The sequence below is a fragment of the Oncorhynchus mykiss genome, chromosome 17 (genome assembly GCF_013265735.2).
Source record: "Oncorhynchus mykiss isolate Arlee chromosome 17, USDA_OmykA_1.1, whole genome shotgun sequence".
In the NCBI taxonomy this organism is placed as follows: domain Eukaryota; kingdom Metazoa; phylum Chordata; class Actinopteri; order Salmoniformes; family Salmonidae; genus Oncorhynchus; species Oncorhynchus mykiss.
Window position 1 is genome coordinate 88,490,009 of NC_048581.1, and position 14,528 is coordinate 88,504,536.

At 49.0% G+C, this 14,528-nt stretch overlaps 1 protein-coding gene across 1 annotated transcript in view; it reads right to left on the reverse strand.

The window, feature by feature from the left end:
• Positions 1-14,528, reverse strand: part of LOC110494809 (glutamate receptor-interacting protein 2-like) — a 163,126-nt gene that overhangs the window by 52,763 nt on the left and 95,835 nt on the right. The window contains exons 11-12 of the mRNA XM_036948442.1: positions 12,508-12,669; positions 3,285-3,474 (exon numbers count right to left, since the gene is read on the reverse strand). Of these exons, the coding sequence (XP_036804337.1) occupies positions 3,285-3,474; positions 12,508-12,669 (352 nt within the window). The remainder of the gene's footprint in view (positions 1-3,284; positions 3,475-12,507; positions 12,670-14,528) is intronic.

Below are 14,528 nucleotides of genomic sequence, written 5' to 3' on the forward strand. Positions count from 1 at the left end.
AATTGGTAGTAATGGGTTGTAATGGGTTGTAATGGGTAGTAATGGGTAGTAATGGGTAGTAATGGGGACAGACAGCAGTTTGAGACACACTGTGAAACAGGATCTTGAAATGTTCCTACCCCAAAATATGTTCAAAGTTCCCCAGTCCACCCCCCCCCCCCCCCAACCCCAACCACAAACCTTCAATCTTCTAACTGATAAGAGATGAGAGTGAATTGTACAGTCTGAGCCCCACTGAGGCTTGACCTAGATAGTTATATCAACTCTCATCCAGTTTGATGCCAAGACATTTTCTCTGAAGTACAAAGGAAGACACTGTCTCTTTAATTTCAAGCCTTCCTGACATAATAAAGACATAATACAGTGGTGTTTTCATTGTAACTCATCTGTTTCCTGTGACCCAGAATTGTTGAGAAGAGAGAAGAAAGAGAGAAGGAGAAAGAGAAAGAAAGAGAGAGAAAGAGATGGAGAGACAGAGAGATGGAGAGACAGATAGAGAGACAGATATATATATACATATATATATATATATATATATAGAGAGAGAGAGAGAGAGAGAGAGAGAGACAGAGAGAGAGAGACAGAGAGAGAGACAGAGAGAGAGAGACAGAGAGAGAGAGAGAGATACAACAGCACAATTAGACCCAACCAAATCATGAGAAAACAAAAAGATAATTACTTGACACATTGGAAAGAATTAACAAAAAAACAGAGCAAACTAGAATGCTATTTGGCCCTACACAGAGAGTACACAGCGGCAGAATACCTGACCACTGTGACTGACCCAAAATTAAGGAAAGCTTTGACTATGTACAGACTCAGTGAGCATAGCCTTGCTATTGAGAAAGGCTGCCGTAGGCAGACATGGCTCTCAAGAGAAGACAGGCTATGTGCTCACTGCCCACAAAATGAGGTGGAAACTGAGCTGCACTTCCTAACCTCCTGCCCAATGTATGACCATATTCGAGAGACATATTTCCCTCAGATTACACAGATCCACAAAGAATTTGAAAACAAATCCAATTTTGAAAAACTCCCATATCTACTGGGTGAAATTCCACAGTGTGCCATCACAGCAGCAAGATTTGTGACCTGTTGCCACGAGAAAAGGGCAACTAGTGAAGAACAAACACCATTGTAAATACAACCCATATTTATGCTTGTTTATTTTATCTTGTACATTGTTAAAACACTGTATATATATATAATATGACATTTGTAATGTCTTTATTGTTTTGAAACTTCTCTATGTGTAATGTTTACTGTACATTTTTATTGTTTTTCACTTTATTTATTCACTTTATATATTATCTACCTCACTTGCTTTGGCAATGTTAACACATGTTTCCCATGCCAATAAAGCCCCTTGAATTGAATTGAATTGAATTGAGAGAGAGAGAGACAGATAGAGAGACAGAGCGACAGAGAGCAAGAGACAGAGAGACAGAGAGAGAGAGAGACAGAGAGACAGAGAGAGAGACAGAGAGACAGAGAGAGAGAGACAGAGAGAGAGACAGAGAGAGAGAGAGAGAGAGAGACAGAGACAGAGAGAGAGAACGAGACTCTGTGAGGAAGGAAGAGAATAACTAATGTGACTCCACAGACTGCTGGAATGAACTCTCTGTCAGAGACGTGTGTGTGTGTGTGTGTGTGTGTGTGTGTGTGTGTGTGTGTGAGACAGTGGTGGACACGTTCCAGGTAGACACGTTCCAGGTGGACACGTTCCAGGTGGACACGTTCCAGGTGGACACATTCCAGGTGGACACGTTCCAGGTGGACACGTTCCAGGTAGACCTGTTGCAGGTGGACACGTTCCAGGTGGACACGTTCCAGGTGGACACGTTCCAGGTAGACCTGTTGCAGGTGGACACGTTCCAGGTAGACACGTTCCAGGTAGACCTGTTGCAGGTGGACACGTTCCAGGTGGACACGTTCCAGGTAGACCTGTTGCAGGTGGACACGTTCCAGGTGGACACGTTCCAGGTGGACACGTTCCAGGTGGACACGTTCCAGTTGGACACGTTCCAGGTGGACACGTTCCAGGTAGACCTGTTGCAGGTGGACACGTTCCAGGTGGACACGTTCCAGGTGGACACGTTCCAGGTGGACACGTTCCAGGTGGACACGTTCCAGGTAGACCTGTTGCAGGTGGACACGTTCCAGGTGGACACGTTCCAGGTGGACACGTTCAAGGTGGACCTGTTGCAGGTGGACACGTTCCAGGTAGACACGTTCCAGGTGGACACGTTCAAGGTGGACCTGTTGCAGGTGGACACGTTCCAGGTAGACCTGTTGCAGTTGTTCTGTCTCTGCATAACAGAACATTGCTGTATCATACGGAGGTGGTTCCTGAGAGACTACAAGTATTTCTCCAGGAGATCTGATCATCTGAGCTGCAAGCCTGCTTCCAGCAGAGGCCTCTGTGACATTGTGAAACAGCACAGGTAACAAGGAGGATTATGGGTAAGCAAACAGAATTCCCTGTGATCAGAGCAGAAACACAAGAGGGAACTCTCTCTCTCTCTTTGTCTCTCTCTCTCTCTTTGTCTCTCTCTCTTTGTCTCTCTCTCTTTGTCTCTCTCATTCTCTCTCTCTCTCTCTCTCTCTCTCTCTCTCTCTCTCTCTCTCTCTCTCTCGCTCTTTTTCTGTTACATGTGCTTCTCTCATTCAAGAATAGCTAAATTATCCCGTAGTGAAGCAGGAATGCCCAGGAGACATGGCATAGTTCAAAATCATATTTATATCAAAGAGCAACGAAAAACACAGGAACATGTTTTTATGTTTCCCTGCTTGAGTAGAGCTGTCTGTACACCTCTCCTCTCAGTAGAGCTGTCTGTCTGTACACCTCTCCTCTCAGTAGAGCTGTCTGTCTGTACACCCCACCTCTCAGTAGAGCTGTCTGTACACCCCACCTCTCAGTAGAGCTGTCTGTCTGTACAACCCACCTCTCAGTAGAGCTGTCTGTCTGTACACCCCACCTCTCAGTAGAGCTGTCTGTCTGTACAACCCACCTCTCAGTAGAGCTGTTTGTCTGTACACCCCACCTTTCAGTAGAGCTGTCTGTCTGTACACCTCACCTCTCAGTAGAGCTGTCTGTCTGTACACCCCACCTCTCAGTAGAGCTGTCTGTACACCCCACCTCTCAGTAGAGCTGTCTGTCTGTACACCCCACCTCTCAGTAGAGCTGTCTGTACACCCCACCTCTCAATAGAGCTGTCTGTCTATACACCTCACCTCTCAGTAGAGATGTCTGTCTGTACACCACACCTGTCTGTACACCTCACCTCTCAGCAGAGCTGTCTGGCTCTATGAAGCGGATGAGAGGGGGAGCAGAGAGCGTCTCTGTAGCGAATATTCCCCCCTGTAGTTGGACCCCAAAGCCATTGAGGGGGTCTCCTCTCAGGATGATCTCACTGCTCTCTGTGTGGACGATCTGGCCACCAGGACCTACACTACTGGACGCCAGGGACACGGCTGTGGGGGAGGGGGAGAGAGAGAGAGAGACAGAGAGAGAGGGAGAGAGAGAGACAGACACAGAGAGAAACAAAGAGATAGACAGACAGAGAAAGAGAGAGAGAGAGGCAGAGAGAGAAACAGAGAGACGGACAGAGAGAGAGAGACAGACAGACAGAGAAAAAGAGATAGACAGACAGACAGAGACAGAGAGAGAGAGACATCAGGCAGGAGTGTATATTAACTATACCAACCCTGCTCTTGGGAATGGGCATGCAGGGTTTTGTTCCAACATTGTTGTAACAGATGTAGCTACCACAATCAATGTCCTGGTGAGAATCAGGTGACCTAGATTAGAGTTGGTGCATGCAGGATGGTAACTCTCCAGGTACTACTAAGAGGGGCTACTAAGAAGGGCTAATATGAGGGGCTACTAGGAGGGGCTAACATGAGGGGCTACTAGGAGGGGCTAACATGAGGGGCTACTAGGAGGGGCTAATATGAGGGGCTACTAGGAGGGGCTAACATGAGGGGCTACTAGGAGGGGCTAATATGAGGGGCTACTAGGAGGGGCTAATATGAGGGGCTACTTGGAGGGGCTAATATGAGGGGCTACTAGGAGGGGTTAATATGAGGGGCTAATATGAGGGGCTACTAGGAGGGGTTAATATGAGGGGCTAATATGAGGGGCTACTAGGAGGGGTTAATATGAGGGGCTACTAGGAGGGGCTAATATGAGGGGCTACTAGGAGGGGCTAATATGGAGGGCTACTAGGTGGGGCTACTAAGAGGGGCTACTAGGAGGGGTTAATATGAGGGGCTAATATGAGGGGCTACTAGGAGGGGCTAATATGAGGGGCTACTAGGAGGGGCTAATATGAGGGGCTACTAGGAGGGGTTAATATGAGGGGCTAATATGAGGGGCTACTAGGAGGGGTTAATATGAGGGGCTAATATGAGGGGCTACTAGGAGGGGTTAATATGAGGGGCTAATATGAGGGGCTAATAAGAGGGGCTACTAGGAGGGGCTAATATGAGGGGCTACTAGGAGGGGTTAATATGAGGGGCTAATATGAGGTGCTACTAAGAAGGGCTAATATGAGGGGCTACTAAGAAGGGCTAATATGAGCGACTACTAGGAGGGGCTAATATGAGGGGCTACTAGGAGGGTATAATATGGGGGGCTACTAAGAAGGGCTAATATGAGGGGCTACTAGGAGGGGCTAATGAGGGGCTACTAGGAGGGGTTAATATGAGGGGCTAATATGAGGGGCTACTAGGAGGGGTTAATATGAGGGGCTAATATGAGGGGCTAATAAGAGGGGCTACTAGGAGGGGCTAATATGAGGGGCTACTAGGAGGGGTTAATATGAGGGGCTAATATGAGGTGCTACTAAGAAGGGCTAATATGAGGGGCTACTAAGAAGGGCTAATATGAGGGACTACTAGGAGGGGCTAATATGAGGGGCTACTAGGAGGGTATAATATGGGGGGCTACTAAGAAGGGCTAATATGAGGGGCTACTAGGAGGGGCTAATGAGGGGCTACTAAGAGGGGATAATATGGGGGGCTACTAGGAGGGGCAAATATGAGGGGCTACTAGGAGGGGCTAATATGAGGGGCTACTAGGAGGGGCTAATATGGGGGGCTACTAGGAGGGGCTAATATGGGGGGCTACTAGGAGGGGCTAATATGGGGGGCTACTAAGAAGGGCTAATATGAGGGGCTACTAAGAAGGGCTAATATGGGGGGTTACTAGGAGGGGCTAATATGGGGGGCTACTAGGAGGGGCTAATATGGGGGGCTACTAAGAAGGGCTAATATGAGGGGCTACTAAGAAGGGCTAATATGAGGGGCTACTAGGAGGGGCTAATATGAGGGGCTACTAGGAGGGGCTAAAATGGGGGGCTACTAGGAGGGGCTAATATGGGGGGCTACTAGGAGGGGCTAATATGGGGGGCTACTAAGAAGGGCTAATATGAGGGGCTACTAAGAAGGGCTAATATGAGGGGCTACTAGGAGGGGCTACTAGGAGGGGTTAATATGAGGGGCTAATATGGGGGGCTAATATGGGGGGCTACTAGGAGGGGCTAATATGGGGGGCTACTAGGAGGGGCTACTAGGAGGGGCTACTAGGAGGGGTTACCAAGAGGGGCTACTAGGAGGGGTTAATATGAGGGGCTAATATGAGGGGCTACTAGGAGGGGTTAATATGAGGGGCTAATATGAGGGGCTAATATGAGGGGCTAATATGAGGGGCTAATATGAGGGGCTACTAGGAGGGGTTAATATGAGGGGCTAATATGAGGGGCTACTAAGAAGGGCTAATATGAGGGGCTACTAGGAGGGGCTAATATGGGGGGCTACTAAGAAGGGCTAATATGAGGGGCTACTAGGAGGGGCTAATATGGGGGGCTACTAAGAGGGGCTACTAGGAGGGGCTACTAGGAGGGGCTACCAAGAGGGGCTACTAGGAGGGGTTAATATGAGGGGCTAATATGAGGGGCTACTAGGAGGGGTTAATATGAGGGGCTAATATGAGGGGCTAATATGAGGGGCTACTAGGAGGGGCTAATATGAGGGGCTACTAGGAGGGGTTAATATGAGGGGCTAATATGAGGGGCTACTAAGAAGGGCTAATATGAGGGGCTACTAGGAGGGGCTAATATGGGGGGCTACTAAGAAGGGCTAATATGAGGGGCTACTAGGAGGGGCTAATATGAGGGGCTACTAGGAGGGTATAATATGGGGGGCTACTAAGAAAGGCTAATATGAGGGGCTACTAAGAGGGGATAATATGAGGGGCTACTAGGAGGGAATAATATGAGGGGCTACTTGGAGGGGCTAATATGAGGGGCTACTAGGAGGGGTTAATATGAGGGGCTAATATGAGGGGCTACTAGGAGGGGTTAATATGAGGGGCTAATATGAGGGGCTACTAGGAGGGGTTAATATGAGGGGCTACTAGGAGGGGCTAATATGAGGGGCTACTAGGAGGGGCTAATATGGAGGGCTACTAGGTGGGGCTACTAAGAGGGGCTACTAGGAGGGGTTAATATGAGGGGCTAATATGAGGGGCTACTAGGAGGGGCTAATATGAGGGGCTACTAGGAGGGGCTAATATGAGGGGCTACTAGGAGGGGCTAATACGGGGGGCTACTAGGAGGGGCTACTAGGAGGGGCTACTAGGAGGGGCTACTAGGAGGGGCTACCAAGAGGGGCTACTAGGAGGGGCTAATATGAGGGGCTACTAGGAGGGGTTAATATGGGGGGCTACTAGGAGGGGCTAATATGGGGGGCTACTAGGAGGGGCTACTAGGAGGGGCTACTAGGAGGGGCTACTAGGAGGGGCTACCAAGAGGGGCTACTAGGAGGGGTTAATATGAGGGGCTAATATGAGGGGCTACTAGGAGGGGTTAATATGAGGGGCTAATATGAGGGGCTAATATGAGGGGCTAATATGAGGGGCTACTAGGAGGGGTTAATATGAGGGGCTAATATGAGGGGCTACTAAGAAGGGCTAATATGAGGGGCTACTAGGAGGGGCTAATATGGGGGGCTACTAGGAGGGGCTACTAGGAGGGGCTACCAAGAGGGGCTACTAGGAGGGGTTAATATGAGGGGCTAATATGAGGGGCTACTAGGAGGGGTTAATATGAGGGGCTAATATGAGGGGCTAATATGAGGGGCTACTAGGAGGGGCTAATATGAGGGGCTACTAGGAGGGGCTAATATGAGGGGCTACTAAGAAGGGCTAATATGAGGGGCTACTAGGAGGGGCTAATATGGGGGGCTACTAAGAAGGGCTAATATGAGGGGCTACTAGGAGGGGCTAATATGAGGGGCTACTAGGAGGTTATAATATGGGGGGCTACTAAGAAAGGCTAATATGAGGGGCTACTAGGAGGGGCTAATATGAGGGGCTACTAGGAGGGGCTAAAATGGGGGGCTACTAGGAGGGGCTAATATGGGGGGCTACTAGGAGGGGCTAATATGAGGGAATACTAGGAGGGGCTAATATGGGGGGCTACTAGGAGGGGCTAATATGGGGGGCTACTAGGAGGGGCTAATATGGGGGGCTACTAAGAAGGGCTAATATGAGGGGCTACTAAGCAGGGCTAATATGAGGGGCTACTAGGAGGGGCTAATATGAGGGGCTACTAGGAGGGGCTAAAATGGGGGGCTACTAGGAGGGGCTAATATGGGGGGCTACTAGGAGGGGCTAATATGAGGGGCTACTAAGAAGGGCTAATATGAGGGGCTACTAGGAGGGGCTAATATGAGGGGCTACTAGGAGGGGCTACTAGGAGGGGTTAATATGAGGGGCTAATATGAGGGGCTACTAGGAGGGGCTAATATGGGGGGCTACTAGGACGGGCTAATATGAGGGGCTACTAGGAGGGGCTAATATGAGGGGCTACTAGGAGGGGCTACTAGGAGGGGTTAATATGAGGGGCTAATATGAGGGGCTACTAGGAGGGGCTAATATGAGGGGCTACTAGGAGGGGCTAATATGAGGGGCTACTAGGAGGGGCTAAAATGGGGGGCTACTAGGAGGGGCTAATATGGGGGGCTACTAGGAGGGGCTAATATGGGGGATACTAGGAGGGGCTAATATGAGGGGCTACTAGGAGGGGCTACTAGGAGGGGTTAATATGAGGGGCTAATATGAGGGGCTACTAGGAGGGGCTAATATGGGGGGCTACTAGGACGGGCTAATATGAGGGGCTACTAGGAGGGGCTAATATGAGGGGCTACTAGGAGGGGCTAATATGAGGGGCTACTAGGAGGGGCTAATATGAGGGGCTACTAGGAGGGGCTAATATGAGGGGCTACTAGGAGGGGCTACTAGGAGGGGTTAATATGAGGGGCTAATATGAGGGGCTACTAGGAGGGGTTAATATGAGGGGCTAATATGAGGGGCTAATATGAGGGGCTACTAGGAGGGGCTACTAGGAGGGGTTAATATGAGGGGCTAATATGAGGGGCTACTAGGAGGGGCTAATATGGGGGGCTACTAGGACGGGCTAATATGAGGGGCTACTAGGAGGGGCTAATATGAGGGGCTACTAGGAGGGGCTACTAGGAGGGGTTAATATGAGGGGCTAATATGAGGGGCTACTAGGAGGGGCTAATATGAGGGGCTACTAGGAGGGGCTAATATGAGGGGCTACTAGGAGGGGCTAATATGAGGGGCTACTAGGAGGGGCTAATATGAGGGGCTACTAGGAGGGGCTACTAGGAGGGGTTAATATGAGGGGCTAATATGAGGGGCTACTAGGAGGGGTTAATATGAGGGGCTAATATGAGGGGCTAATATGAGAGGCTACTAGGAGGGGCTAATATGAGGGGCTACTAGGAGGGGTTAATATGAGGGGCTAATATGAGGGGCTACTAAGAAGGGCTAATATGAGGGGCTACTAGGAGGGGCTAATATGGGGGGCTACTAAGAAGGGCTAATATGAGGGGCTACTAGGAGGGGCTAATATGAGGGGCTACTAGGAGGGTATAATATGGGGGGCTACTAAGAAAGGCTAATATGAGGGGCTACTAGGAGGGGCTAATATGAGGGGCTACTAAGAGGGGATAATATGGGGGGCTACTAGGAGGGGCAAATATGAGGGGCTACTAGGAGGGGCTAATATGAGGGGCTACTAGGAGGGGCTAATATGGGGGGCTACTAGGAGGGGCTACTAGGAGGGGTTAATATGAGGGGCTACTAGGAGGGGCTAATATGAGGGGCTACTAGGAGGGGCTAATATGAGGGGCTACTAAGAGGGGATAATATGGGGGGCTACTAGGAGGGGCTAATATGGGGGGCTACTAGGAGGGGATAATATGGGGGGCTACTAGGAGGGGCTAATATGGGGGGCTACTAGGAGGGGCTAATATGGGGGGCTACTAAGAAGGGCTAATATGAGGGGCTACTAAGAAGGGCTAATATGAGGGGCTACTAGGAGGGGCTAATATGAGGGGCTACTAGGAGGGGCTAAAATGGGGGGCTACTAGGAGGGGCTAATATGGGGGGCTACTAGGAGGGGCTAATATGGGGGGCTACTAAGAAGGGCTAATATGAGGGGCTACTAAGAAGGGCTAATATTAGGGGCTACTAGGAGGGGCTAATATGAGGGGCTACTAGGAGGGGCTACTAGGAGGGGTTAATATGAGGGGCTAATATGAGGGGCTACTAGGAGGGGCTAATATGGGGGGCTACTAGGAGGGGCTAATATGAGGGGCTACTAGGAGGGGCTAATATGAGGGGCTACTAGGAGGGGCTACTAGGAGGGGTTAATATGAGGGGCTAATATGAGGGGCTACTAGGAGGGGCTAATATGAGGGGCTACTAGGAGGGGCTAATATGAGGGGCTACTAGGAGGGGCTAAAATGGGGGGCTACTAGGAGGGGCTAATATGGGGGGCTACTAGGAGGGGCTAATATGGGGAATACTAGGAGGGGCTAATATGAGGGGCTACTAGGAGGGGCTACTAGGAGGGGTTAATATGAGGGGCTAATATGAGGGGCTACTAGGAGGGGCTAATATGGGGGGCTACTAGGAGGGGCTAATATGAGGGGCTACTAGGAGGGGCTAATATGAGGGGCTACTAGGAGGGGCTACTAGGAGGGGTTAATATGAGGGGCTAATATGAGGGGCTACTAGGAGGGGCTAATATGAGGGGCTACTAGGAGGGGCTAATATGAGGGGCTACTAGGAGGGGCTAATATGAGGGGCTACTAGGAGGGGCTAATATGAGGGGCTACTAGGAGGGGCTAATATGAGGGGCTACTAGGAGGGGCTAATATGAGGGGCTACTAGGAGGGGCTAATATGAGGGGCTACTAGGAGGGGCTAATATGGGGGGCTACTAGGAGGGGCTAATATGAGGGGCTACTAGGAGGGGCTAATATGAGGGGCTACTAGGAGGGGCTAATATGGGGGATACTAGGAGGGGCTAATATGAGGGGCTACTAGGAGGGGCTAATATGAGGGGCTACTAGGAGGGGCTAATATGGGGGGCTACTAGGAGGGGCTAATATGAGGGGCTACTAGGAGGGGCTAATATGGGGGATACTAGGAGGGGCTAATATGAGGGGCTACTAGGAGGGGCTAATATGGGGGGCTACTAGGAGGGGCTAATATGAGGGGCTACTAGGAGGGGCTAATATGGGGGGCTACTAGGAGGGGCTAATATGAGGGGCTACTAGGAGGGGCTAATATGGGGGGCTACTAGGAGGTGCTAATATGAGGGGCTACTAGGAGGGGCTAATATGAGGGGCTACTAGGAGGGGCTAATATGGGGGATACTAGGAGGGGCTACTAAGAGGGGCTACTAAGAAGGGCTGATATGAGGGGTGTTGGGAATGTATCAGAATAGTTGGGTAACATAGATAAGATGTTTTATTTTCATTATATGCGTGTGACTTACTTCTCATTTAGAATGTATCTTGTTGTACTATAGTGGTGGCCATTTGCAGTTATCCTTTCTCTGTCCTGGGTTCAGTTACTTGGGCCGCAGAGAGGGGAGAGGTCAAGCTTGTCTTCATAAGTAAACATATCTTTTAAACCATGTGAAGGGGTGATTGAGGGGGTACCAATTATCTCTTGGCTCCACAATGTCGGTGGGCCAGTCACTGTCTCTGTGATCTTGTCCAGGAGGGGTGTATTTGATATATGCTATATATATACATATATATATATATACCAAGAGCGAGATAAGAACATAGTTTAGGAGACAAAGCTGAACGATAATTTATAGCCAATGCTGTCTGGCTATGGAATACTCCTCTCTCTAGTAAAGTCTACCTTTGTAATGTTCCTAAGATCTGTTAGTCGTCATGTGAGTTGAGATGGGTGTGTCTTGGCTATAAATGATACTAGGAACTGTTTTGTAAGCACTCTCAGATAATTCATTTATAGACACTGAATTGATCTGAGAGTCACAGGGTTGTGATGGAGCTCATAATATTTAAGATGGACGTGTGTGGTGGTTTGGTCTCATGATTTGGTAAATACAGGAAATTTCCACTACAGGGGCTACTAGGAGGGGCTACTAGGAGAGGCTACTAGGAGAGGCTACTAAGAGGGGCTACTAAGAGGGGCTACTAAGAGGGGCTACTAGGAGGGGCTAATATGAGGACCTACTAAGAGGGGCTACAAAGAGGGGCTACTAGGAGGGGCTAATATGAGGGGCTACTAAGAGGGGCTACTAAGAGGGGCTTACTAAGAGGGGCTGCTAAGAGGGGCAACTAAGAGGGGCTACTAAGAAGGGATAATATGAGGGGCTACTAAGAGGGGCTAGTATGAGGGGAAATTATGAGGGGCTAATATAAGGGACTACTAAGAGGGGCTAGTATGAGGGGCAATTATGAGGGGCTAATATGAGGGGCAATTACGAGGGGCTAATATGAGGGGCAATTATGAGGGGATTAATGAGGGGCCATTATGAGGGGCTACTAAGAGGGGCTACTAAGAGGGGCTACTGTGAGGGGCTAGTATGAGGGGCAATTATGAGGGGCTAATATGAGGGACTACTAAGAGGGGCTAGTATGAGGGGCAATTATGAGGGGCTAATATGAGGGGCAATTACGAGGGGCTAATATGAGGGGCAATTATGAGGGGATTAATGAGGGGCTACTAAGAGGGGCTACTAAGAGGGGCTACTATGAGGGGCTATCATGAGGGGCTACTATGAGGGGCTACTATGAGGGGCTACTATGAGGGGCTATCATGAGGGGCTAATATGAGGGGCTACTATGAGGGGCTACTATGACGGGCTAATATGAGGGGCTAATATGAGGGGCTACTAGGAGGGGCTACTATGAGGGGCTACTGTGAGGGGCTATCATGAGGGGCTACTATGAGGGGCTACTAAGAGGGGCTACTATGAGGGGCTACTAGGAGGGGCTACTATGAGGGGCTACTTGGAGGGGCTAATATGAGGGGCTACTATAAGGGGCTACTATGAGGGGCTAATATGAGGGGCTATCAAGAGGGTCTACTTTGAGGGTCTACTAAGAGGGGCTACTAAGAGGGGCTACTATGAGGGGCTATACATACATGAGCTCTTATGCTCTTTTTTCCTCTGTCGTCTCTTCATCAGGGAGTTGCGTGGGCTCATGGGGACGGCTGTACGGGGCAGCGTACTGGAGATCTGGCTCGTCGACCCAGGGCCTGATGTTGTGGTGGTGGAACCAGGGGAGAAGTTGGTAGACACTATGGCTGTGGAGAGAGATAGAGAGAAGTTACTAGTGCTGGAGAGAGAGAGAGGACAGAGAGAAGTGTCACTATGGCTAGAGAAAGAGAGAGAGGGAGATAGAGACTCTTCTGGGAAGGCTGTGGGTGGACTTGCTACCATTCAGCCACAATAGCATTAGTGAGGTCAGGCACCGATGTTGGGCGATTAGGCCTGGCTCGCAGTCGGCGTTCCAATTCATCCCAAAAGTTTTTCGATGGGGTTGAGGTCAGGTCACCATGCAGTCAAGTTATTCCACAACAATCTCGACAAACCATTTATGTGTATACCTCGCTTTGTGCATTGTCATTCTGAAACAGGAAAGAGCCTTCCCCAAACTGTTGCCACAAAGTTTGAAGCACAGAATCGTCTAGAATGTCATTGTATGCTGTAGCATTAAGATTTCACTTCACTGGAACTAAGGGGCTAGGTCCAAACCATGAAAAACAGCCCCAGACCATTATTCCTCCTCCACCAAAACTCAGGTAGCGTTATCCTGGCATCCGCCAAACCCAGATTCGTCCATCAGACTGCTAGATGGTGAAGTGTGATTCATCACTCCAGAGAACGCGTTTCCACTGCTCCAGAGTCCAGTGGCGGTGAGCTTTACACCCTCCAGCCAATGCTTGGCATTGTGCATGGTGATCTTAGGCTTGTGTGCGGCTGCTCGGTCATGGAAACCCATTTCATGAAGCTCCCAACGAACAGTTCTTGTGCTGACGTTACTTCCAGAGGCAGTTTGGAGCTCTGTAATGAGTGTTGCCAAGGACAGAAGATTTTTCCAGTACTCAACGGTCCCGTTCTGTGATCTTGTGTGGCCTACCACTTTGCGGCTGAGCCGTTGTTGCTCCTAGACGTTTCCACTTCACAATAACAGCACTTACAGTTGACCGGGGATGCTTTAGCAGGGCAGACATTTGACAAACTGACTTGTTGGAAAAGTGGCATTCTATGACGGTGCCACGTTGAAAGTCACTGAGCTCTTCAGTACGGGCCATTCTACTGCCAATGTTTGTCTATGGAGATTGCATGGCAGTGTGCTCGATTTAATATGCCTTTCAGCAGCAGGTGTGGCCTAAATAGCCGAATCCCCTAATTTGAAAGGGTGTCCGCATTCTCTTGGCCATGTAGTGTATAATATTTGTTTCTATAAAACATTCACCTGATGTTACAAGAATGTTTCCAGAACATATTTTGTCTGTGTTGTTTAAAGGTTCCCAGAATGTTTCATTAGGTTGTGGGAACAGTTTGGTGGGAACATTGTTTGGTGGGAACATTGTTTGGTGGGAAAATTATTTGGTGGGAACATTGTTTGGTGGGAACATTATTTGGTGGGAACATTGTTTGGTGGGAACATTATTTGGTGGGAACATTGTTTGGTGGGAACATTACTAAAGATATGTTCCCAAAACACACAAAAACACAGTCCAGTTGTGTTAAGGCTAAAAAGGAAGCACATAATTCCTGATTTACCATACTGCCATGGCTATATACTGAAAAATAAGATATATGAGTGCTTCTCTGCTGTTGTGTTTGTATGATTAAATGTTGTTCAAAATGTCTTATGAATGAAATTTGAAATGGCGTATGTCTCTATATATGAGAATTACCGTTAAAACTGGATAGAAACGTCCAATCTGCTTTTAAAGGCTGACAAATTTGCACGCTGAGAATGTTGTGGTAATATTAGGTAAAAACTTAAATATAACATTTTATTAATGTTCTTGAAATGTTCTGAGGACATCCAAGAGAAGGTGAAATGTATATTCCCGTGAACATCAATGGAATATTATGTTCAACCTAAAACTAAATAGGCTGTGAACGTCATACAAACATACTCATTTGG